Source organism: Geospiza fortis, unplaced genomic scaffold (genome assembly GCF_000277835.1).
Source record: "Geospiza fortis unplaced genomic scaffold, GeoFor_1.0 scaffold206, whole genome shotgun sequence".
In the NCBI taxonomy this organism is placed as follows: Eukaryota; Metazoa; Chordata; class Aves; order Passeriformes; family Thraupidae; genus Geospiza; species Geospiza fortis.
Genome location: NW_005054311.1, coordinates 3,126,217 through 3,153,397, shown reverse-complemented (window position 1 = coordinate 3,153,397; position 27,181 = coordinate 3,126,217). Strand labels below are relative to the sequence as shown.

Here is a 27,181-nt window from a genome sequence, read left to right as displayed (position 1 = left end):
TAGTGGAAGAGGAAGTAGGTTCATTTCAGCCCTGCTTAGTCTTTGGTTGTAAATGAACTATGAGAAGGTTTTTTTACAGAAAGCATACCTATTTTTCTCTGGTGGTGGCTGCAATTTGGTGAAACTTGCGTGCAAATATTTTCTCTTACACTTACTGCAACACTGCCCATAGCATTTACAAAAACTCAATATATTTTTGTCCAGGAGAATTATAGACTCACTGAGAGCTGAATTTTAAAAGTGCTTCTATTCATAAGAAGAAATCTATGACTTGCTGTGTTGGTGCATGCTGGGTTTTTGAAATGAGTGTTTTACATTACAATGTCACTTCACGATTTTTCTTTCTTCATGAGTCTTTTGTGTCTGGTATGATTGAAGCAGAGATATTTCCTGTACTCTTAAGTGAAAAAAAACATGAATGCAGGTGGGTATTTCCACGTTTACTGTGCTATCATCTTATAAAATCATACAGCTGTCAAGATCACCTTTTACTTTGGTGATGATCAATGTAAATAAAATTATCTATTTATTCCTCAGCACCATCAGCAGAGACCCTCCTTATGGAAGCATAGGGAACTAGTCAATACACCATACTCTCAGGCTGGTAGAATCTGCACACAAATTTATAAGAAAGGAAACCCTGTCAGTACGTGCATTTCTTTTGCTCTTGTCTCAGTAGTCTCTTACACAGCTGATGTTGAGCAAGATGGTGTCACCCTAATTGCATGTCAAATGGAACTGACTTGGTCATCGGAAAATCATCAAGAGGAATGACTCCAGGGTTTTCAGGGGTTCCCAAAGTAACAAACTTGTACGGTTGTTATTTTCATATGAAGTTTCAGAAAGTAAAAGGAGTCGCTATTTTGGCATTTTCTTTTTTTGGATTCTTGGAGGGGGGCAAAAGCTTTATGGGTCATGTAATCAACCTATTCATGGTCAAATACATGCACACTATATCATCCCCTCTTTATACTGAGCTTGTGTGCAGAATGAGGGGGATACCTTTGGAACAGGGGAAGGAGGATATGTTGGTTTTGGTTTGGTCCTGCTTCTTATCTTGGGAAATGGTTCTATGATCTCATGTCTTGGATGTTTACAAACTTTCAATTTGCAGTCTATACTACCTTGTGGTCAGTTTGGTCATTTAACTACATTTTGTAGCTGTTTTTCCTTCCTGGTTGTTACCCACCTTTTCCATCTTTAGATCTACCAAGCAATTCTACTTAGATTTGAATTTCCATACTAAATGAACCAAACACTTCTCTAAGATGTGCTTTCCTTTTCTCTGTTCATCTTATACAGCCTGTCACAGAAAATCTTATCAAACCTTTATTAATGGTGTTCTTATTTTCTATCCATAAGTCCTAGCATGTTTTCCTGTTTGTCATCCTGATGGCTGATAGCTGATCTGATAGACTGACAAATCTAATATTTTGGATGACAGTCCTCCAGTTCATGGCAGAAGTTAATGTCAGTAATCCCTAAGTGCATAATAGGGCTTATGCATGATGCTGTACTTATCATACATTATAGCATATTATACATTTAATCTCATTTCTGTTTTTAGGGTTTTCAACATTATCTGTTTCCTACTGCACACATTATACAGCCCCATCACCAGCACTGACAGCCTCCAGATTTCACGGCAGCAGCCCAATTTATTTTCACATTCCTACCTTATGTGCCAGGATCATGACTGAGACTACTAAAAGAGATACTTGTCCCAAAGCCAGTGCTCAAGGAATTAAATGGGAAACCTTTTCCAAGCATAACAGTAGCCCTTTCAGCACAATTTCTTGGCCTACTGTTACACTCTTCTAATATTTTTTGTTCTATAATAGTTCATCATGTGACACTAGAGATAATGTTTTACTGAAATCCAGATAAATTCGTTCTGCATTTTACCTAAAAAAATCTTTACCTAGAAAAATAATGTGCTTTTAAAATGGCAGCTTCTCTGGAATTGATTTTCCATTGGCACAATCCATGATACATTTGAACGTGCTTTTATTTACTCATTTAATTGTGCTTTCATTCAGGACTTGTTTTCAGAAAGTACATAACACTGAGTTCAAGCTAACAGATATGTTGTTCCCCGGATAACTCTGCTTCCCTTTCTTCAGTAGAAATACTGTGTTTTCTGGTTTCCATTCTTGGTCTGAAAAATTTGCTTACTGGCCTGTGTTATTTGTCATAGGGAGTTTTGCATGCCAATTTCTTACAATTCTAGGACGTAGTTCATCTGTCTGCCTGTGTTCAACAACATTAAACCCTTTGAAATGAGTTCCCACACCAGTTGCAATAACTTCAGTTTTGATACTTTCCACGCACTTTCAGCCATGAGTCACCCTCTCCTGACCTGCTTTTCATCAGTCCCTCTTAAAATCTGAGTCCAAGTACTCAGGTACTTTTCAGACTTTTCTACCAGTTCTTTGCTTCTTGAATAACAATCATAATCCTTTTCTTTTTCTTTTTATTTATATTCCCTTTTTGGATATTTATGTGTTATTATATATCCTTAATATTTTCCATTGTTTGTATGTAAAGAATAGTTCACTGTACAGTTAGATTTGCTTTTGCTGGGAATTCTCACTTTATCCCTGTTCTTTCTGTCTTTGCAACAGTAGCTTCCTTCCCTGAGCAGTACTTCTTCTGATTGCATGTCATCATTAATAAGAAATACTTACATTTCTCATAAGAGGGGGTTTTTTAGTGCAGGTTATTACTGGAGGCTTTCCCTAAAAGTTCATTTTCCTTATTTCTTTCAGACTTTTGGGATGCAAATTCCATCTCTTTTTTAACCTCAACTTCAAGTAACTTTAAGTCTCCTCTTTATCTAAGTATTTGATAATTTCAGTTTTCCTGGCCAAGTAGCTTCATTAATGTCTCATTTTGCCTCAGTTACATTCAAAATCTCATTTGAGGTTGTTTATCCATTTGTAACATGTAAACTTGTAATTCCTCTGGCCAGGGCTTCAATCAGTCAAAGTCTCCTATTGTGTATTGTATAACTGTTTGTAAAAGCCATTTTTCAGGTAATTATTTTATTTGTAGAAGGTTTTGTTTGGGTTTGGTTCTGATATTAAGCAATAATTGAACCCAACCATTTCTGTTATCTTGGTTTCACTTGAAGAAAAATTATTTTATTTCTGTGAGAGTGATAGAAAAGTATCTGTTGGACCTAAAACCTTTTTTTTTCCTGCATAGCTACATAGCCTATAGCAGAATCTTAGCAACTAGCCCTTCTTGTTTTGAACATCTCACCAAAGGCATTTCAATTCAAAACATTTCAGTTTTCTTCATTGCTGTCTCTCCTATATTTATCTGTGTTTTCTTTAGCATGAATTCTGTTTGTGATTGTTTTCTACCCCATGCTAATAAGGTTGTGTCCTAGACTGGCTCTAATCCCTCCATTTTGTAGCCCATGTACTTTGTCTTAGCATATAAACATCTCTGCCTTTTTTACTCACTCATTATCCTGTTTTCTATTTGGGTGATAGCTGGGGATGATATTGCTTGCATAACAAATGCTTCTATGAATAGTAAGGTTTTTATTTCGCTATTGATGCACACACTCCTAACCCTCTGCTGTTCCTTTACCCTGTTGTTTCCTCCTCTGCATGACTCATGCCCTTTTCTATCAAAGTCAGGGACAGGATTCATCTCCCTGGGCTGCCTTCTTCAAGCATCAGCAATGCCTGGTAACATGCCAGAATTTTCCTGACTTCTTGAAGGAATTGTTAGTTCAGATGATCCTTTCTTCTAGATTGGGATGACTGGAGGATTTCCAGAACTTCCTCCAGTTACTGACCTTATCAATGCAGGTTCAGGAGAACTTTGATTACACGAGGACATGAAATTCCTGGGGTCTCCATCACTGTGCTCCTGTTGGAGGAGGGGCAGTTGCATGGAAAGAGTTCTTGGCTTTCTGCAGTATAAGCTACAAACAGCTTAAAACAGTGAGAAATTAGGAGTACTTGTAATTCAGTATCACTGCTGTGAATTCAGTTTTCTGGAAATTTGTACCTCCCAATACCCAGTCCATGCTTGGAAAATCAGTTAGAGTTGGTCCTTGGAAAGAAAAGCTGCTTACTTCAACTTCCCAGTCTTCATCATCGAGGTACTACCTGTTGACCTCACAAGGTAGCATGAAGTATTAGCAGGCCTCACAGCAATGCTGAAAAATAAAAAAAAAAAAAATTGGAAGAAATCTGTATATTATAGTCCCAAAGTGGAAAAATAGGTTGCAGTAAACCAGGTAGTTACCAGGATGCGCCTGATTTGGTGTAGCAGACCTTACTGTACAATTCTTTAATTTTTTTTCAAGCATGAAAGAGGTGCAGAAGCAGTAAGGGTATTTCCTTGTGAAAGTCTTAGTTGATTGTATCCCCTAGGCATAATAAGGCTACTCATATACCTTAGAATGTTTTATTAGCTAAAGTCTTCCTTGTATCTTTCTTGTCCTATTCTTCTTTGATAATTTCACTGTTACCACAAAGGTCTCAAAATGCAAACTAGCTAATAAGGCCTTATTCTGAACCTAAGCTGTTTCATAGCAGTAATTTAGTAATGCCAGTTCTGTCAAGCTGCCAGCCTTTCTGGATACACTGTGTTGTTTCTACACTTATCACACATTAAACTGAATTTAGCTGCTTAGTGCTCACTTGTTAGTACTTGTAGTTGCTGTATGCCACCAACTACAATAATTTCACATACCTGCATGTTCACATCAGAAGTAAAAGACGAAAACACCGATAACATTATATTCTTGCTGACACCTATGAAATATTCAGCACATTCATGAAAGCTTCTGAAATCCACTTAACTCATTCCATTTTACAAAAACAAAAATTATTTCCTCCTTGTACTTTATCTGAGTTAGTCCAGCACGTCCAAGTCTACCACTGAACCATGTCACTCCGTGCCACATCTAGACAGCTTTTAAATACCAGGGATGGTGACTCCACCACTTCCCTGAGCAGCCTGTGCCAAAGCTTGACAACCCATTCCGTGAAGAGATTTTTCCTAATATCCAATCAAAACCTCCCATTGTGCAACTTGAGGCTGTTTCCTCTCGTCCTATCATTTGGTACTTGGGAGAGGAGACTGACCCCCACCCGCCCACAACCTCCTTTCAGATAAGCTGCAAAGAGCAGTAGGGTTACCCCAAAACCTCCTTTTCTCCAGGCTAAACAATCCCTGATCCCTTCCTTTTCCACTGGGCAGCTTTCCAGCCACTCTGCCCCCAGCCTGTAGCACTGCCTGGGTTTGTTGTGACCCAAGCACAGGGCTCAGTGCTTCACCCTGTTAAATCTTGTACAATTGGCCTGTCCAGATCCCTCACATTCCTGAGTACACATTGGGCCTCTGTCTTACGGACAGTAACAACATCTGAAGTTCTTTAAGTTAGTTTTTGGGTTGCCACAAAAGACGAGCACATCTTTCCCAAATGTGCTCAACACAGAGTGATTTAAATTGATGGTCCTAATTCACAGCTCCCAGTGCATTCTGCTAATCTTGGGCATACAGTGCCTGTGGAAATTACCTCTGGAAAAAATTTTTTTGCTAGAGAAAGAAGTGGATGACATCAGAGAAGTCTTTTCACACACAGACCCACCCATACATGTTAACAATAAGTAAGGCTTTATAAAGCTTTATTTATCAGTAACACACTCCCCAACTGAGTAAATAAAATGCTCAGAAGTCTTGCTGAATTCACTTTTATCTGAAGCAGAAATAAAGTTCATGCATTGCAGCAACCTCTTCTTTGAGGCACAGACCTTTGTACAGAATGGAGACTACCCATTGGAAAGCACTCATAGGGATTTTTCTCCATTATCTGAGGATAAGTTACTGCTAACCTTACCCAAGGTCACTGCTCTGGACCTGCCTCACTGGCACTCACCATTACACAGTCGTATTTTTAGGTGTAGGTTTTTAAGACTGAATTCATGTTCAAGTGGATCCCTTTTTGTCTGCCAATATTTAAACTGATACTTCAATTTAAATCTTTAGCAGTTAATTACAAAGTTATTCTTTATCCCAAATGTACCTGTTTAAGGATGAAAGATTACATCTCAATCTTCATGAGGAAATAAACAAATCTGTTTATACTGAACATAGAAAAATTGTTACAGCTGGTCAGATTCTTGCCTATGAAAAATTTACTTCCAGAATGTCTTTCATCCTTTCCTACCTCCTAAGGAGAAAATCAAAGAAGGGGCTTTGAATTTTTATTAATGATTCATTACTCATAGATGATCAGTGAACAGTTTATGCAAATACACTTTGCAAATTGCTCACTTTAACTATTACTTCGGGTTATATGTGGATAATACTTTCCCATGGGAAGCAGAGGTGTGAACATTTGGATTATTGATATATAATCATGGGAGTATAATGCATATCAAATGTTAAATACTCAGACAGATACAGAAATCATTTGTAATACGCCTGCTCACACTGAATTGCACCTTAATGGGGTTCATGTTGACATTAATAAGTTACAAGTCAAGATGAATGAGTATAAATTGCTAGCTAACAAGCTGATAGTTGAACATATTATTCTTTGAGCGTAGTTAACCAAAAGGCCTCATGTTCCTAAAGACTTAAATTTAATATACCTCAAGGAAATATCCCTTTGTATAATGGAGTTTAAAAGTGAAAAATTATTTTTGTTTCTCCCCATCTGCCACAGCAATGCAATGAAAATATATTGGCCCATTTTGTGAACTTGGAAGGGAACTTTTGGCCTGTGACATGCAGTGCATTGGTTGATTTGTGACCAATGACTTCTAGTAGGGAAAAAAGAAAGTAATTTTGTCATTATTTTACTTTGGAGGGTCCTTGTAGGGGTTGGCAGGGGGAGTATGTTATCCCTGAGATATAATTTATTCATTGTTTCAGAGCTCTGAGGAGCTCATAATCTACAAAATCACAGTGTGTCGCTCAGACCAATTTGAGTAACAGGCTTAAGGATTGCTAATCTTTTCAGTGCAAATAAGGAAGATTTTTCTAGATATATATAGTGAGCAAAGTTACCGGCTAGGAGTTTATCAAATTGTACGTAAGGGAGAGATGCACAGAGACATGTGAAAAATAAAAATGGATTGATTTATTAATTCAATTTTCTCCTCCACAAGTGGCTGGTTTTAGGGCACTGGATCTCCTTTCATTGAATGAGAAAAAATCACTGCTCCTGATTGTGTAATGTGCCGCTTACAGAGGTAAAAAAGGGATTGCTGAAGTGGTGAGATAGGTGTATTATTCAGAGGTCTAACATTTATTACTGCCCTCCTACCATTTAAATTCTTGGCTTTCTATAGTACGCTCCAGTGCAGGCAATTAAACAAATGTTAGATAATTACGAAGGAATGGTTTAATGGTAGCATATGTGTCTGTAACAACAGGCTACCTCCTAATTTTATTTACTTGCTTCAGTGGCATTCACTGTGTGAAACAAAGTGAATGCCATTGAAGCAACAAGTATTTAGTCAAAATTGAGTGTGTACCTGAGGTTAGTCATCTGTTGGTCATATCATGTTCCAAAGATTTTACTAGTAGAGGATCAAAAAGCCCACAAATACTTGGTCTTGGGAGATGCTTGCCTTAAAAGTTCAGCTCTTAGTGTTAATGTGACCAGGATTTCCCCCCGTTAAGAAAGCGACTAATACAGTCAATTAGCAAATTGCTAAAAATGAAGAGTATCACCTGTGGGAGACAAAGCCAGGCAAAGGGAATCCTGTCCTCTGGAGATGCACAAATACCCTGGAAAAGTACCTGAGAACTTTGTCTCGGGATGAGTTGATAAAAGGTCTAGAGAGCAGAGCAGGGCCCTAAAGGTTTTGTAGCCTAGTAATGATATATTTTGTATTAAAGAAAAGCAAAACAAATATCGGTCCTTCTGCAAATGTTGGGTTTTGATGTTGGAAAGCAGTGAGACCAATTAAAATCTATTCCCCTTCTAATATCAGAGATGGCAATTACTAACCTAAGAACATGAATATGGCTGAAAACAGTCTGTTCCTACAGCCATGAGCTTCATACTGTATACCCTTGGTGCTGTTGTAATTCCAGAAAATGTCACTTTATAATAAACATGAAAAAATATAAAACATAAAAATTGAATTTGCTGGGACAGATGTTTTGTGTGGTGGTGATATGGAGTATCTGTTAGAGCCAAAAAGTAGCATCTGAATGAACTACTTTTAAATGCATACCAAGAACCTCTCTGCATTGTTGTATTTTTTAATTAGATGAAAATAAATGAATTGAAAAGATGAAAAGAACTCATGTAACATCTCACTTCAAAGGGCAGCTCCACTCTTGAGGAGTGTTAAGAAAAAAAAAAGAAAGAATAGCAGCTTACTCAAGAAATATGCATTCTCTGTGGATTTGGTTTCTCTTTTACCTGCTTTAGAAACTTGGGAATGACTTCTGTTCATTTGACCTGAATGGAGTCATTACCCCGGTGTAAGGGAGAGTGGCAGCTGGCTGACAGTGATGTTCCCCCTGTGCTCCTTCGTTGCACTTTGTGTTGACTCAGCAATGCTCTCAAATGAGCAGGATTATTTTTGACCTTGTGATGGGATTTTTATCAAAGTTTCAGTGCTCTGGCCTGTGTTCTGGATAGGAACTGCACATATGGAAATGTTCCTTAGCTGCCTCCCAAGGTGAGAACTAGAACACCACCTACCAAGTGGATATATATCAGCCTGGGAAACAGGAGGAACTGGAGCTACATGCCCAGTCAGAAAGTTATGATATTGTAGGAATAACTTAAACATGATGGGACAATTGGCATGAGCAGAGGATTGTAATAGATAGTTAAAGGTTCTTTTGTAAAGAGAGGCAGGGAGGAAGAGGAGGAGGAGTCACACTCTAAGAGAGCCTTGAATGAACAGAAGTCAAATACAGTGACTATGGAAGCCTTATCTAATGCCTCTGGTTCAAGATCACAGGGGCATCTTCAAGGCAGTAGGGCCAACAAAGCAATATTTGAGTTGCCTAAACAAGGTTCAAATCACCGAGAATCCTGTTTTTATGGGTGACTTCAACACCCTAAACTTTTATTGGAAGAACAATCAATAGCTAACATATAATTTGTCAAATTTTGGAAATGTTGGAGAAAAACTTCCTTATAAATATATTAGCTGTACCTGCTGGGAAAGACATTTTTGCTGGACACAAACCAAGAAAACCTGCTTTCATTTATATCTCAGTTAGCAGTGGTTTTGTGATCACAATATTCGGAAGTTTGGGATCTTGCTGAGCCTGAAGGTGACTAGTAAGACAAACGGTTTAGATTTTAGAAGGGAAACGTTATCACCATATATCAGTATTTAAAGAGTGGCTACAAAGAAAATGGAAACTCCCTTTTATTCAAGGAATTACATGGGAAATATGGGGCATAATGAGTACAAGTTACTCCTGTGGAGGTTCTGACTGGACATTCCCAATGAAAACAATCAGCCATTGGGATAATCTCCTCAGGGAAGTGGTGGATTCCCCAACATTGTGCAGTTTTTAGATTTAGTGCACAAAATGTGCCATCTTGTCTAGACCATGCTTTTGCAAAGAAAGGTTGGACCAGATGATTCTTGAGGTTCCCTCTAACATGGTATTCTATGAATCTATGATTCTATGCATGGATAGATTGTCTCTGCATCTGAATTTATTTAATCTGCACAAATGAATTGAAAAAAGCCCAAAACCAAAAAAAAAAAAAACTCTAAAACAACTCAGTCACTCAAGTCAGCATTCCCAATCCAGAAGCAGATGCTTCCAACCAAAACACCTAAAAGCCAGCCCTTGTATACTTTTTATATGCAGAATATCTTGTATTATGAAAGCTATTTCACCACCTCAGCATTGGTTGATTGGTCTTGAGGGAATTTCTGAAGTCTTAACTCAGTGCTGTCCAGCTCCAAGGTAATATTTTTGCCTTCCAACAAATTTCCTCTAAGTCCTATTTTTAAACATGAAGGGGTTTTTTAAGCCCTTCAGCACTTTATTTCCAATCACATCTGTCCAGGCCAGAATTCTTGTCATCATATTTCTGTGTAAAGGTGCTCTGGCTAAGGGCAGGATGAATTGAAACTGCCCAAAATGTCACAGTTTCCTTCTGTGTTTCAGTTGCCCTGAAATGTGGGATGGTGACATTAGAAAGTAGCATTTATATGCAGAAGTGTAACAGAGAAGTGTCATAACAACCAGTTGAATAAAGATTCAAAGAAAGACTAGCCCATCTTCATCCCTAGGAAGATCCTAAAGGTAGGACTGCTCTCTGTAAAGCAATACTTATCTCTTGTGACTCAAAAAATTTTTTCTTCCAAAAGCGAAGTTTTTGTGTGACTTGGAAAGGAAGAGCAGCTCATCAGCTTCATAACTCCTGGACAGATGTTAGGCACACTACTCTGTTCTTTGTAATGCCACGAGTTGCTTAGTCAGTTTGTCAGATAGCAATTGGATGTGAAATGCTATTAGTGCTTCACAAACACAATCAGCTAAGCAACTGAGCTCATCCCAGGCGTGATTAAGTAAGATCAATTATAATAAGAACTAGATAAGAGAGGTAAGCTTCTTGTTCCTTGGGTTGGTATTCCACAGTATTAGCCTTTGTAAGTATCCTTTATACATCATCAGCTGCAAAATCTTGATTACTACAGGAAGTGGCTTCCAGACGAGCATTCAAATGAAATTCATCCTGAACTGATTATTCTAACACTCCAACTGCCACTGAGTGGGGAAACAGTTTATTTGAAGCATCAATTGCACCAAACAGAAGAATAGCCACTGAAGCCAGTGTTTTGCAATTCAAGGAGCATGTTTCCTCTCAATCTTAAATATGGTTAAATATTCTGAGGGAGAGCTCTTTGTGTCCCAAGAAGGGAGCAGCTGCCCTTCATAGCATCATGTTGTGCCATGGCACTACTGCTATAGCACTTAAGGCTTAATGTGTTAAATATCAGAATTTATACATTTTTCCTGAAAATTTTGACATGAAGCTGAACACCATGTATTCACTAAATCTGAAGGATATATGAGAGTCAAGTGCACTGGAAGTAGGGTAGATATACATATTATAGGAATAACAACATATTCTTGCTTTGTTAATCAGAACAGGGAAGCTGGTAAGTAGGAACAGAGGGGGCCCTATGAACAAACAAAATAGAAGAGAGGAATGTTGCAAAATAGTCCATGTCGAAATTGTAGAAAGAGAGACTTGCCCATATCTTTGAGCAGATATGTTTAGCATTATTTTCATTTCTTTTGTGGCTTCTGGTTCTTGCCATGGAGCTCCCAGGAGATAATTTTTTTTGTGATACAGAAAGACTAAATGCAGGATGTATATCATGCCACAACAATTGGTCTGTTCTGGAGCATAAGGTTTGACAAAAAGTCCACAGCTCTGTTTACTTTCTCTTTTTTTTTCTTTCTTTCTTTTTTTTTTAATTTGAGAGAAGACGCCTAAGCTCTGAATTATTTTCATAAAAAATATGTAAGATCATAGAAGAGTGGAGTGACATGGTCCATGCATATCTCCTATTGTGTAGCATTGGATGTACTGCTTAGTTAATGATCTGATAAAAAGAAATACAATTATTGCCTCCCCTTTTGCTATGGGTAGGATTCAGGTGTCTTTACCTATCTAGGTTGGCACCTTTGTTGCCCTTTCAAGTGCAGTCTCCTGGATGGGCTCAGTGGCAGTGTCTCTGCTCTGGTCCAGTTGCCAGAGTTTTGTTTGCTTTGCTGGCCACTGTGAGTAACTGAGCACAGCAGGTCAGTTCCTACTCACGGATCCTCTCTGTAATCTCTCCTTGGCAGACCTGTGGGACTGCTGTGACCTTTTCTGCAACCAGAGCAAAAGGTTTCTGTACTCGGCTCCAAAACAACTGTTAGCCTCTGCCTTATCTTTTCTTCCTCATCCTCCCACATTTTTAATGCCTTTTTTGGCAGAGTAATGCTTCCCTCAGATGCTGGTCCACAGGTCTCTGTGATAATATTCCTGGTGTTAGGTATCTTTCAAATCACAAATGGCCATTTTACATTTCATCACTGACAACTAGCAAGATTTCTTCTCTAAAGTTCAAGATCAATTATTAATAATTAGTAGGGAAGATTTAGACAATTCTAGGATGGATTCTTTGGCCTATGCTATATTAAAATAAGTGAACATAAGTGCTCTCTTTTGGACCATTCATCCTTGTAGCAGTGCACCACTTTTCCCTTATCACATGGTTTATAATTATTTGCTGCCTCTATCTTCTTTTGTTGCAGCTGAACATATTATATGTGTATATATATATAATATAGCATATTATATGTGTATATATAGATATATATAAATATATATATATACAGTACTCTTGCATTTCTTTTGTGTGGCCCTTTACCAAAGATTTTTGGAAGGTTAATATGTTCTTTATCTGCTGATGTCACTTGCAGTGTTAAAAATATTTGATAACTATAGAAAAATAAAATAGGAAGTAAGAAAAGTTATGATAGAAGTGAGAGCTATTATGCTATTCTATTGATGTTTATTTTATTAAAGAAAAAGCATTTGATATATGACATTTTTAAACTTTGAGCCTTTTCACAAGACATACTTAATTGTGGCACCAAAAGCTTTTAACATGCATTATGAAAAACTATGAATCCAGGGAAAAAAAATGTAATCCCCTATTTTCTGGTCTAAAACATGTATTTAAAGTATTTTTGCCCAAGAGTGTGTGTTTTATGTTCCACCTTGTCCATTAATTCTTCAGTGTAGATGTCATCTGATCTTTCCAAGAAAGATCCAAGGAACATCAGGTCCCTCTGGAGGTCTCATCCTCATGGTTGGAGTTTAATTTTAAACTAGAACCATGAGATTTGGGGTGGGTTCTTCTTCAGCATTAACCATGACAGTTTTGGGCATAGCTCCTTCCTGAGAGACTTGCTATGACCCCAGATTCAGCCTTGCAAAGTATTGAGTTCTGTACAGTTCTGACTTCTTCAGTTACATTATCCTGCATTCTTCTTTGTGGTGAAGCAAAATGAATGATTTCTCCTTAAAACTTCTTGTGGACTGTGGTGCCCACAAACCCTAAATGAAACAATTTGATGCTTCCCTGGTGTCCCTTCTGGTCCCTTGAATACTTTTGTGCATCAATTCTTGAGTACATTCTCACCTTGGAGCTTCACTTTCTCCTCTTGGACTGTGGGAATGGCTGCAGTAGTTCATAAAATCCAGTGGTTTTGCTATTTGGTGTTTCCTTTAAAAGATGATGGTAGGGGATGCACCCCTCCCCCCCATCCTTGTATAATGCTCTTGTTGCAGGTCAGTTAAAAATTAATTTCCAGGAGAAGCACACGGGGAGATTTGTTAGTGATCTCTTTGTCTGATTCCTCTTTGCACCAGATTCCTGGAGCCTTCTAACTCAGCTGTGTATTACATTGGGGGGTGGGGGGATGGACACAAGTCTCCACCTGTCTTCTCACCTATTCCCTAAATTCTCAGAAGGTAAATTAGGGTTGTGACATTAGCTCATGACATATAACTGTTAACCATTACTTTAATGTAGGTTAGTACATAGTTACTCTATGTAGGAGAAAATTATATATTTTTATGTGCAAGCAACTGTTTATGTGAACCCCTATTGCTTTGAAGAAAATATTTTTCTGCTACAAGACTGGCAGATGAATCCGTAAGGGAAGAGTTCCCACTCTGCAAGTTAGAATCACTGAATATAAAAATAGTAACTCTTAAAATAGATTTAAAATCGATACTATAGCTGCATGTTGTATTTACTGTGCTCATTTATTCCATTCTTTAGGTTTGAAGATGGTACAGTCTCTTTTCTTGATATCATTGCTCTGAAGCATGGATTTGATGTTCTGGAAAAACTCACAGGTCAGTTAATATAACTCTAATACTGAAGACTGCAGTTCCGGAGTTATGCTCAGGGCACAGGTCTGATCATATTTCTTATGGCTCTAGCTTAATTTTCCTTTCTAGTTTTACTATCTGTGTTCATCATTGTGAAGATGAGACTTCAATGTAACTGGCTTATTCACATGCTCCCTGTTGGATTATTCTGGCCTGGTTTAAAAGAAAAACAAAGGGTCCAGACTGTTCTGGATATGCAAGATTTGAGTACATCTCGTCTGCCTCACAATGACAAAGATGCAATAGGAAAGTAACACTAGAAAGTAGCTGAGTGACTCACGCTGGTTGAGTCAACCTTTGAAGCCCCTGGAGCTAATGCTGAAGTCCCAAATAAAACTTCAAGCCAGAACCTGCATGTGAAGGGTGATACTCATGTGCTGTGAGAAGGCACATTCCCTCCGGGACAGACTGCTGCTTGTCTGGCTCAGCACCCCAAAAGCAAAATCTCTCTGGTTTTATTGCCATGGGTCAGGGACTCTCCTGAACAGGCCAGGGAAGCTTGCACTATGGTACGTGTAGGTGTACCATGGCATGTTTCCACATGTAGAATATGCCAGGTTAACAAAGGATGTTCCTGAAATAGGTTTCTTGATCAGGTATGTGTATTACTTAATGTGTAATGTCTGAACCTTCCTTCTCCAGTGCACTCTTCGATTTCCTATTTAAAGCCATAAAGTGTATAATGATGTAAAAGATGCCTGAGTCCAGAGAGACATTGGCTAGGTACTTTTCAGGTTAGTGTAATTTCAGCTAGTGTCTGTGGAGGTTTATTGTCGTGATTTATCTGAAGGATTCTGGTTTCTTCTTCCTCCCAGTGCAAGGCTTCTGTGAGGAGTATTCTGTTAGAAGTTTCAGGTCTAGTTCATGTGGAAATCAATAGCAGTTTTCATCCACATCAATAGTCTGACTAAACCCAACAAGTAAGAATGTTTTTTTTATGTTGCTCAACATGGAGACCAGGGATCAGTAACCAGCCTTTAGTATATGTTTTTGTAGTACAGAATGCTTCTCAAAAATGTGCAATCTTAAAAAAACACGTTCGCTTGTAAAGACAGCTTTGGTTTAATGTGTAGGAGCATTGCCTGCCATGAGTGTGAGATTTTATGATAGCACCACCTCTGTTGCATTTCTCATCCATCTTAACCTGTTATTGGTGCCTATTTTAGCTAAACAATTGAAAAATCTCTTAATACTAGACTGAGAGGAAACACTCAGCCCTGAATCTGAATAAAGTGGGTATCAGTGGATGACACGATAGAAGAGAGGCATAAAAAATAGTGTTGAGATCTTTCAGTTGTCAAAAATATGAACTGGCTCAAATTTTCATACTTAAAATTCTTTCATAAAGAATGAAAATCAAAAATTTAGGAATATTTATATTTTAAAAAATTAAAAACATTTTTTCCAACAGTGCTAAAATGTAGAAAGATAGGAAAACATCAACTGAAAGAGCAAACAAGAAGAAACCTATACTGGAGAGGAGAAAATTGAAAAATTAAATAAAAAATGGTCTTGACAAATACTGTAATTTTAAAATTTCAGCACTGCTTGTATGGTCCAGGTACTTCAGTAGTCTCTAGTCAAATTCTGGAGCGCCACATTGAAAAGCAGAAGTGCCAGCACTACTGGCAAATATATAAGAGATATAAGAGATTATATAAGAGATATAAGAGATTGGAGAAATCCATAGTGGAAGAAAAAATGGAATTCTGTAAAGGATTTTAATCACCACATGATCCAAGAATTTTCTGCAAAGTTGGGCTGGCCCTCAACCATTTTCCATGACCAAAGATGAATTGAGCTTTTGTTCCAGATAAGTAGGAACTTGCAACATGTTCATGTTAAAACCTTTGTGATTATGCTTACATGTATGTGCATGTAAGCATAATCACAGAAATTTCCATGTGATGTGTCTTTGTTAATTAGAATTTAATCATACAGAAGGGAAATGAAACAAGCCACTCAAAGGCAATAGTAGAACGTAGCCCAGCTATGGTCATGTTTGGACTTTTTCCATCATAAAATGCTTTTTTATGTGTCAACTTTTCAAAGCTGATGTGTGAAGGGTGGCTCAGCCACATCAGGTCTCTTGGCTCTTCTGTGCTAGCTGTGAGACAACAGTTTTGGAGGCCCTGCTCTTCAATTTGTGTAGGCATTGAATGTTCCTGGCACAACTGATGCAACAAGAGATTCAGGGATTTGCATTGCCATTTCCTCTCACCATCCTTTTCTCCCTTGAATATCGTTGACAACATGGAGTTTTACAGATGATTTAATTTCTGTCAAAGGCACAGTATTCCTTTTGAACAGAGATTATTAGCACTTGGGTGTATACAACAAAGCTGTTGCATGCTGTAGAAGCACTTTATAATCCAGAAAGACTGCTGATTTGTTTTAAGCATAAAGAAGCTTTATGCATATTTCTTCCACCTCAACTGTCAGAGTTTTCAGTGGCAAAATGCACTGTCAGATGTGAATCACTTTTGAATCTCACTTTGCTGTAGCTACTGGAGCACTTGCTTTGCACTCCCCAAACACAAACAATGATTCTCATTCTGGATTGGAAACAGCCTAGAGTAGAAGCAAGCAAAATAAACAGTGTTGATGTTATTAATCACATCCTAATGTGTAATAAAAGCACTGCTGAAGTTCTTTGGGGATGTGCTCTAGCTGGATTATTCTGGTGTAATTATTGAAGATAGGGAAGAAAATCACTAATGGAAAGTAACTCAGAGTTTTGGTGTTAGTCAGTATTGTGAAACATACAGATCAGTTTCTGACTCTGATATCATCTGAATACATCCTTGACCTGTCTCAACTTCCATTTAGAACAATTTCCTGCCAGAATTGCATAATGATGTGCATGTGTATTTAAACCATTCCCAGAGGTCTTATGTCCATATGATTTTTAAACTTATGGTTTATGGTATGTATTTTTATTAGTAAATTTTCATCTGCTTTAAAAATGAAACTAAGACACATCATTTGTGCTTTATTGTTATAAGATTTACTTTGATTATAATGTCTGTTCAGGAAACATTAATTCACTTCGGAAGAAAATATAATGTGTATGGGAAGAAATTTTAAAATGCAGTCTAAGTCTCCTAAAGATGATGAATTGAAAGTTGCTTCTAATTCAGCAGATGCTTGATTGGTTGTTACAGAGTAAAAGTTATTTTGGCTTTCATAAAGACAATTGTATCACAAAACAGCCAAAGCAAAATGTAGTGCAGGATGTTAAATGGTGATGGTAACTTAGTTTTTTAAGTTGGTCTTTGGAACTTCTGTTGTGTTTTGCTCTATTCCATCAAGGACTGGTTGCAGTCAGTGATGGGATGTTTGGCAGCCTGCATTTAATAGTACTGCACAGATTGTCAGGTGTGTTGTGTTTAAACACTTAAGGTTATATAAGTCATCCAGTTTAGGGGCCAGGAAAAAACAATGTTCTTCTAAATAAAATTGTCGGGGATTTCTGGGATTTCTTTTATGTAGCGTTTGTGGCTTCATCCTACTCTTGTCTGGTCACATCACCTGAACTTGGATCATGTTGCTTGTGTATTTTACTGCTTTCATCCTTAGTGCTGCTTTCATTCATAGTTTTAATGGATTTGGGGGTTCACTAATGTGAATACCAACTGTACAGTCTAAATATTTTGCAAGCGTGTGTATCTTTCTTTCTACATGTGGGATTATAATAAGAAAGGTGAGTTTCCTGCCTTACATCAGATGGTTGCTGTAAAACTAAGCCATGGCCTACTGATGAGTCAGAACCCCTACAGAGTAGTTACCTGCACTTGTTCCCTTCATGATTTGCAACATGAGATTGTGTTTCACTGTGAGGACTTTCACTTGTGTTTCATCTGTGTGGACACTGCTGAATGCTTCCATTGAGGTCAATGGGGCCATGAAAGTCTAATATGGGAGATAGGCGAAGAATTGAGTTCCTTTCCTTGGGCACAAAATTTACTTGACATTTATTAAATCACATAAATACTAATCTTAAGGGGAGCAGGGAATTCAGTAACCAAATATGTTTTCAGTTCTGCATTTAACCTCTGGATGACATTTACCTTATCTTGCTGTCAACAAATGATGTCTGAGCTACCATTTTGATTCCCACTGAAATCAGTGGAAGACAGTGACTTCACCAGCCTGATCCCTCTAAATTCTTTGAAATTTAGAATGAGAGGAGTTAAAGCCAGCAATATCAGCTCTTTTCTTTGTCTATTAAAGGAGCTTATATGATTATCTTAGTGTGGTGTAGGGCATTTCTTTAATTTTATATAACTTTTTCTGCTAATGATCCCTTTGGGACCAGAAAGCTGAACTACCAGATTAGTTAAGGTGGAAATAGTGTTTTGGGATTTTTTTGCGTCCCTTAGATCTGCAGCTTCTTTTGAGCAGGGCAGGTTCTACATTTCCTATGGCTGAAATAAACCAGTAAAGCATAACAGGAAATGTTCTGGAAGAACCCTGAGGGGAGGCTTTCTATTTGTAAAACCTTTATCTGTCCATTACTCTAGGAGTGATTTTTTATTTCCAACATATATTTCATGCTTCAAATCCAGGTTTATTCAGGTAGATGTTGCTTTCTCTGAGGGAGAAAGGCTCACAGTCTGACAGCAAACTATCCTGCAAAGGCAAAAAAAAATTCTGTCTCCAGGATGCAAATGTGTCTATTATGGTAAAAAAAAGATGTCTTATATGAAGAATGTGTGTGTACATCTGATTTCAGAAGTCTGTGGTGATTTTAATTTTCAAATGACTGGTTATAGCAGATTAGGAGGAAAGAAAGCTCAGTTGGTTCTTTTGCATCAAAAGATGCCATTGTTGAGACTGGGGTTAATTTATTAGGAGGAACAGGCTTAAGTGAGCACACATTTACTAATGGCTGTGGAAGAAATTAAAACAATTACAGAGGCAGTATTACAAAATGAGCAAGGAGGTGAGGCATCTTGTGCAACTGCCTGGAAGTACAGCCAAGCACATACAATGTGTTTGGAAGGCAAGTTTGGATTAATAGATGGGGGCTACTTTTTATAAATTAGATAGAAAATCTGTTCCCAGTTCTGCCTAAGGTAGCCTGGTGAAATCCATCACTTCCAGGAAATAAAGCAGGAGAAATTGCTGTACCCCCCATTGAGAGACAATAAGACTAAGTCTTCAATAAAAGCCACAGGAATATTAGCAGCAGTCAAGTGTAATGAAACAGATCTACTCATTGCAGTGCAATGATGCAGCATTGTCTACATATGGCCAAAGGATAGCTTGGATGAGAAGCACTTTCTGTCTGTAATAACTTTTTCCCAAGATCATTTTCTGTGTCAGATACAGTTAGGACCTGAAGGACTTGTCATTTCATTACAAAGTTGTCATTATCACTGCTAAGAGATAAAGTCCTATGAAACCATCTTTTTCAAAGGAGAACAGAAGTGGCAGCTTTTAGACTTGGGTGCAGATCTTCCAAAGACTTTTTGATGCCTCAAGTGATAGATTAGGTGAGGGACCTTGTTATTCTTAGAATACCCTTTTGAAATGGGGAAAAAAAAGTCTTGTTCAGCTGTATTCTTAAAACATGCATATGAAATATTCAAGAATTGTGTCAGTATAGTTCCAACTAAAACCTGGAAGGGAATGACAAATTAAATTACAAATAAATTAATTCCATTTAATTTTAAACAGGGTAATGTATTGCTAATTATTTTTTGCCACATCTTGATATACTAACAAGGAAATAAAATGTTACCTAGTGGGTGCTAATTTCCTTTACTGATAAGGTGAATGATTTCCTTACTAATATGCACCTCGAAAATGAACCTTGGCATGGTGGTGAAATAATTCAGTTTTATGAAAAATTAGAGCACATTGGGACTAGAGAAGGATCAGCGTTTTGGTGTTTGTGGAAATGGTCTGGCTGGTGTTAGTGGTGCTCAGTTCAGCCATCCCTCAGAGATCTCAGGGTCCCAATCTAGTGTGTGCTGGCTACCATGGCAAGGATACCTTATTTCATTTAGTACATTTTTAATTTCCCAGCTAACTGGATCCAGCTGTTTCAGCCCTTCATGCAACACAGAGATTTTATGCTAAATCCAAAGGGGATAAATTAAAGTGAAATGAAATTTGCATATCATGTAAAACTCCACTTGTTCAGCAGATCCAGATTATATGGTGCTAATCACAAACACTAGACAGAGCAAATCCTCTTGAAGTCACCCTGGGGTTAAGTCAAATGCTTTACACTCTTTGACACATACCCATGAAATATGTAATCAAGTCTGTTTGACGTCCTCTCCTAATTATGTGTGTGTATTTTAAGCAGATGCTTTTCCAGCTGATCTGTGCCTTTTGAGATCTTTTTTTTTTCATTATTAATCGGAAAATCATGCTGTATGTTAGTGGCAAGTGCCAATTATGAGAAACTAATCTTAGTTTCTTTGCTTAGAAGCTCTGATTTTGCAAATAAGACCATTACCAAATAACATATAGATGTAAAGAAAATATGAGAACCTCTGAATGTTTTCCATCAGGGACATAACTATTCTACCATGCATTGCACTATTTCAGCCTAAAACTAACTTTTTTTCCATATAATGTTTTTTTAGTTTGAGGCAAAAATATTTAATAAAGGACTTCTCTGTTGGAAGTAGGAAGGACTGCTTGTTTTCACAAAAGTTAGGATTTAAATGATAAAAATATTTTTTCCAGAAGACTCTATACTCATGATTTCTGTCAAGAATGTTAATGTATAAGCTTAGCCTTTCTTAAGTCTCCTTACTCAGTGAGAGAATATCAGGAGACAAATTCAGTATTTAACTAAGTTGAGAGTCACTGAGTTTTAAGTAAATGCCATTTTTTTTGTGACTATGTAAAAGTAGTCTTCAGAAAGGACTAGTAACCTAGTTGGTCCTACCCTGCTCTTCAGCTGAAGTATACAAACTTCCACTTGCATTTCACTGGAGTTTCAAACTGAGTATTTCCCTTCAGTGTGTTTAGCAGAGACATCTACTGGCAAACAGTTAACTGGCATTCTCCTCCTCAGGTCCTACAATGCCATTTCTTACAACTCTGAAGGAGAGACTTGCTAATATGGAAATGACTACTTTGAAGCTTTTAGATGTGCTGCAGCATTAGATTTATTATTTGGGAAGAAACGTTAAGTAGTGTATCAACAGATACAAAATCAATAACAGCAAAATAAAATTTTCCAATTTTCTCACTAATGTTACTTCCTGTTGAACAGGCAAGCTACTTTTAGCAGAAATGTGCATATCAGAGAAAAGGAGTTTATGATCCATTATAGATGAACAGGACATTGCAAATCACATAATTATTGTCATCAGTCTCCATTGATTTTGATTCAGGCAATATAAAATGGAAAGAAGGAAACCACAGGGTATAATTGGGAGAGCTGTTTTGCCTACAGGGACTGGTTTCATGTCTAATGCTTGCTCTACACTCGCAGTTTATTTTTTCAATAAAGATCTGCCTCAGCTGTCACCTTTGCCCAGTTGTTAATGGCTCTCAATAGAGCCATTCTAGGTAAGGGTTCAGCTCTTGTGCGCTACCTGCTCTAGTTGTGGTTTAAACCACCTAGGGTGTCAGGGGGGAACAAGACTCACACAAAACAGAGCTACTAGCAAGTCCTCCTTGGGCTTAGGCCCTCAAGGAACCCCTGGGAATGCAGCTGGCAGCTTCTGCAGTCCAGCCTTGTTATCCCCCCAGGAGACACTCACATACCTTGGGGCAGGTGTAGCCTTGCAGAGGTGCAAAAGCAGAACTGAAAAGATACAGATGATTGATTCATGGCCCCAACAAAAGGTCTTTAATATTTCAAAATTAGACTGCCTTTTTGGGTAACCTATGGATTCAAGACACTAAGTAGCATCTCATCTATCCAGTTGGAGTGGGTACATTTTCTCACAATCACTACTGGTAAAATATATTTAAAGGTCTTATTTGAGGTGCTCAAATAAGTGAGTTTTTTCAGATTAGCTTCATTCAAGTAAAATGTCGCTATTCTCTGAACCTACTCATCCTACTGAATCTACTTTGGGCATTTGTGTGCTACACTCCTACAAACATTCCTTTTATATTACTCTAAGTTTATATACATTTGTAATTCCATTTCAGCTCTGTTATGTTTTCAGGACTCTGTGTGTACCTGCCTAATTCCAGATTTGAGATCCACGCATCTGCTTGTCCATATCACACCCCCTTTTTCCCCATTTTCATCTACATCCTAATTTCTATGAAAGGAAGATTTTACTGGGCAAAAAAATCTCCATTTGTAAGCTGCTTTAATTGCAATTGTTACAATTCTGTAATAGCTGGGAAAATATTTTGGTATTTTTTCCCTCCTTTCTCCTTTCCATAGTTGTTTCCCCAGGCAGGCTAGGTTGACTATTGTCACAGGAGCTGGTTGAACTATCTTTATGTTAGGAGGACTTTGCTACCATAACTACACTGGCAAAACCTTTAAGGAAAAAAAGCTATATGCTTCTGAGTGTCCAGCAGCACAACTCAGTATTTCAGTCATGATGTTCAAGCATTTCAACAGGCTGCTTAAGGAAGTTTTGGAATCACTGTCCCTGGAAGTATTCAAAAAAGGCTTAGGTGTGGTGCTTAGGAACATGGTTTGGTGATGGATTTGGCAGTGATGGGTTGATGGTTGTAGTCAATCTTGAAGACCTTTTTCAACCTTAATGGTTCTTGTGGAGGGATAGAATGTAAGAGAATAGTGCAGAAGGCAATCTCACACCTGAGTAGTTGCAGCTGTACTAGTCACCAAAGATTAGGAATAGGCCTGCCCTTAACAGGCCACAGCTGTGTCCAATAAGAAGACAAGTCTACGAAAGAGTGGGTCAGCTGGGTGAGGAGACAGATGGGGTTTGTTGCTTGTGCTGTGAATAAGAAGGAGTTGGTGCTGTGAGAAGCTGCACGTGAGAGATCACTGAGAAGGTATGGGGGCTTTGCAATAAGATGATAACAAGGTTCTATGATTCTATGATATAAACTGCCATTGTTTATTGATCTCAGCTGTCATTTACAGGTGGGTTTGACAGATATCTTCAGAGTACAGACCTATAACAGCTGAACTAGTTTCACTCCTTGGACATGGCTAGTTCACACCTTAAAATAACTTCGTTCCAGAAATTAGACAGCAAGGCTGGGGATCAGAATTGTTGAGCTGGTTTTATTTATAAAAATAAGTTTTCATAACTTTTGGCAGCTCTCTACAGTGGTATGATTGTTCTCCTATACTATAGAAAAATTGGATCAAATTGATTCTAGGTGAATGAGTAGACAACAGGGTAGGTTGTGTGCTCACACATTTGTATTTGAGGCTCTTTTGGGAGAGAGGTAGAAGTCTGCCTTGGCAGAGCTTGTCTTTCAATGCAGTTCACATAATCACAAAAATAATTTATTTTCCTTCTTGTGGCTTGTCATGGTTTGACACTGGCACAATGCCAGTGCCCCATGAAAATATACTTCCCTGGTGTTTGCTGTGAGATGTGACCAGGAAATAAGCAAAGCAGGCCTCTAGCTTAGAAAAAAAGGTTTATTAACTAAACTACAAAAGGAAAAAAAACCACACACACACACACACCTGGAAAATGAAAACTCCACAAAAACATTTCCTCCTCCCCCCACCACACTTCCAATACATCTTCCAAATTTCAACTCTCCATCCATCACCCTGTAAATACTCAATTTCAGTCTGTCAAGAGGAGAGGAGTCCTTCTTGGGGCCATGGTGACCTCTTCCTTGCATGCCCAGTGCTCTCACCACATGAACATGGACCAGAGCTGCTTCGAGGGTTATCCTTTTAAGGGTGCTTTGACCAGTTCCAAAAAAAGCACAGTTTTCTCTCATCTCGGGACCTCTTGTCCCCCCCATACTTGTCTACCCCCTGGGGCCGGGGGGTCTCCAAAACTGAACCCTCTCAGTTCTGAGCCATCGCCTCCCCCCTGCATGCAGCCTCTGTGTCGCGAGGAAGCATGGTTCTGTCCATGGCTGTACCAAAAAGAGTCCAGCAACCAGCTACTCCATCATCTCTTTCCGGCCTCTTCTTTACTCTCTCAGCCTCACTCACTGCTCCGACTGTCATTCACTTGCCCATTTTCTCTTTATCATCCACTCCATCTCCCCTCCGGGAAAGGTCCAAATGCTCTGTGAGGTCTTCATCGTCCAGAAAGGGGTTAACAAACTCCTGCACGCGGCCAGGCTCCTTCCCTGCTGCACTCCCCCCTTCCCCCTCCTTCTTCACAGGCCGATATCACTTCAAGGCCACAGGCCCATACCAGCTTTCTCTCTCTCGTCTTCTGGGGGAGGGCTGCCCAAATCCTATAGGGGCCTCCCTCTCTCTCTCTCTCTCTCTGTCTCACCTGGGCGGGCTGCCCAACGCCCCCTGGTGTCCCCACCACCCTTCCATCTTGAGGGGTCAGGCCTACCTCTGCCAGGCCTCAGGTTTTCTCTCCCCCACCCAGCTCGAAGCCAGGCAGGGGAGGCCTTGCCTCTTTGCTGGCCGGAAATCAAAGAGAGAGCCCAAGGGAGTGCTCTGCTTCTAACCCCTGTGTTCTCAGAGGCGCATCCACCCTCAGTGGCCAAGCCTGGTGTCAATTTAGAATCTGAACACCTATTGGCCTCTGGCCACTCCATTCCCAGAAAACCTGTTTCCTGTAAACCCACGACAGGCTATATGTTAAGCTGTGAAACTCAGCTTCTAATTAGTAGAGGGTTGGGGACCAAGGGTGAGTAATTTACTTTCTGAAGTACACCAAAAATTGTTATATAGGCAACTGAAAATAACAGGCCTGTGCCTTCTCAGGGTGCTTCCAGGCACCCTTTTTTTAATTTTCTACATTTATTTTTCCCTTTTTCCCTCTTGACATTAGTGGAAGTTTTGTTGTTGCTCGTTTTGTAGGGTTTCGGAAATGGTATTGTGTCTTTTAATGGAGATGTCTTCAACTATTTTTTCAACCTAGTTTCAATTGGAATAAGCATCATTAGTTGGGTTTTTTTGGTCATAATTTCTTTTCCATTGTCTTTATCGTCTGCTGTGAGAATATCTACTTTTTATTTTTATTTTCAGATAAATAAGGTCTTCTAGAGAGACAGGAAACTCAGATTTTGCTGAGGCTCTCGTTTGCACAATCTGCTAATTCACTGTCATCACTGCTGATTAAGTGATTAAGAGATTTCTGTTTCCAGACACCACTCCCTCCTCCCCCAAATCTTGGCCAGATTTGATGTCTAGAGGTTGAGTAGTCAGTGTACCTACTGTGAGCTCAGACAGGTGGCAGCCCAACCTACAAACTGAAGTTTCATCCACCTCTGTCTCCACAAATAAAAATCACAAAACCCTTCAGCCAAATGCTTGAATTCACAGTCATTGTTAGGGCTGTGTGTGCCAGAGTTTGCCACTTCTGTCTTGTTTTCTGTAACCAGAGTGCTGTGTAGGCTAAAAGAGGCTGTGAGGCAGAGGTTTGAATTTTATGCCAGTAGAAGCTAAAAAACATGAGTAAGGTCCAAAGGCAGTAGAGACATAAAGCCACTGGTAATTATGTATTAACATAGTATGGGTGGAGAACAGAAGTTCCATGGAGTATCTTGGAGAATAATATGGAGGATACTTAGGTGCCACCCTATAAATCAGATGTTTCTTATAATCTAAAATGTGTAATGCAGTCCTGATTGCCTCACCACACAAGTACATCCACAGAATTGGAGGGTGCTCAGCAATAAGCAGCAGCACAAATGAGTGCTCACCTGAACAGAGACTAATAATCAATGGCATCCTTTAGGGATGTGTCTCTGCTTATTAAAAAAAAAAAAGAAAAGGAAGCCTGTATGGACTTAAAACCCTGTTTAGCAGAACACAAATCTCTATGTTTTCCCACATATCTTTGGTTTCATAGCATTTGCCATGTTTGAAGCATTCCCATAATGCCTCCTGTTCCTGCTGTTCCACAAGGCATTTGGTATTCTTAGAAGAAAGTCACCACCAGATTTAGGCCAGTGTTCAAGAAACAGGGGGTGGAATTGGGAAAAGAAACTATGAGGACAATCCAATTGTTCCAATGCCACTTGATTCAATAAGAACAATAACATTAAAAGGATTTGGGGTCTGCAAGCTGCTGTTGTCTGAATAATTTACCATGTGTGCAAAAGATCGATGAGAGGGCCGTGAGCTAGCCAAAAGGCACTGTTGATCTGGGCAGTTAAACTGCTGGGTACATCCAATTATTAAGGAAAACAATGAAGTTCAAACTCCAGAATATCTTTTTCTTCATGTGGGTAATGCGTGTAGATGTTTGGATTGTGCAAGTTTAATTGTGAGAAACATAATGCAAAGATAATGATTACTCAGTTAAATGGGTTGGCATGTTTCTATTAATCACTTTCATTAAATTACTAAGCCACTTATCTGTCTTTGGCATTAATACACACTACATGACTAGTGGACGTTACATTGGTACCAAGTCTGGAAGGAATTCTTACCCTTTTCAAGAAGTATCAGCTAAGCAAACTAGATAGCTCTGTACATCCATCACATACTGACAATGCAAAAGGTTGAATCAGCCTCACTGTGACTTGAGCAACCCCATTAAGGGGTGCATGATTTGACCCAACATCATGAGATTTTGAGAAGAAACCATAACTTTTTCACTATGTTCTGAGATTTTTGCTCCTATCAAATAGCAGTTCTATATAGGTAATTTTGTTTGTCTGTATTGTGTGGGGTTTGCAATTGTATTTTATCTTTTACATTGCAACAAGCTAAAATGTAACTAGTGATTTTCAAAGCACTGGCTTTGAGTGGCCTCCAAATTATTTCACTGCCCAACATGAAAGATCTCAAGTTATGCTGTATGTTTAGCATAAGGTATTGTGAGAAGGGTATGTGGCTGGCTTCCTGATTTGTGGTTGGAGAGAGATGGGGAGGAGTGTCTCTTGTCAGCTAATTGGGGGATAAAAGCATCAGGCCAATGGCTGCATCCAGCATAGAAAGTTATCAAACTGAAAAAAGGTATAATTATTTGTCTTATATTTCTCCCTCATGTGTATAAATGTGTATAAATAAAATAAAACCCTAAGTCTCCCCCTTTATTCCTGTATGACTATGTGAGATGCTACTGTGAGGTGATGTCTTACAAGGACCTACATCTGCCATGTGCTGTCCTGTGGTAAGGCTGAGCCTGAGGTGCTGGGTCACCGCTTGAAAATGTGCCCATAGTGTTGTGCAGTTCC

The 27,181-nt window shown here is 38.7% G+C and overlaps 1 protein-coding gene across 1 annotated transcript in view; it reads left to right on the top strand.

Annotated features, from left to right (window-relative positions):
- MOCOS (molybdenum cofactor sulfurase) overlaps positions 1 to 27,181 on the top strand; it is a 185,185-nt gene that overhangs the window by 86,224 nt on the left and 71,780 nt on the right. Inside the window, exon 5 of the mRNA XM_014312401.1 lies at positions 13,818 to 13,894. Within this exon, the coding sequence (XP_014167876.1) occupies positions 13,818 to 13,894 (77 nt within the window). The remainder of the gene's footprint in view (positions 1 to 13,817; positions 13,895 to 27,181) is intronic.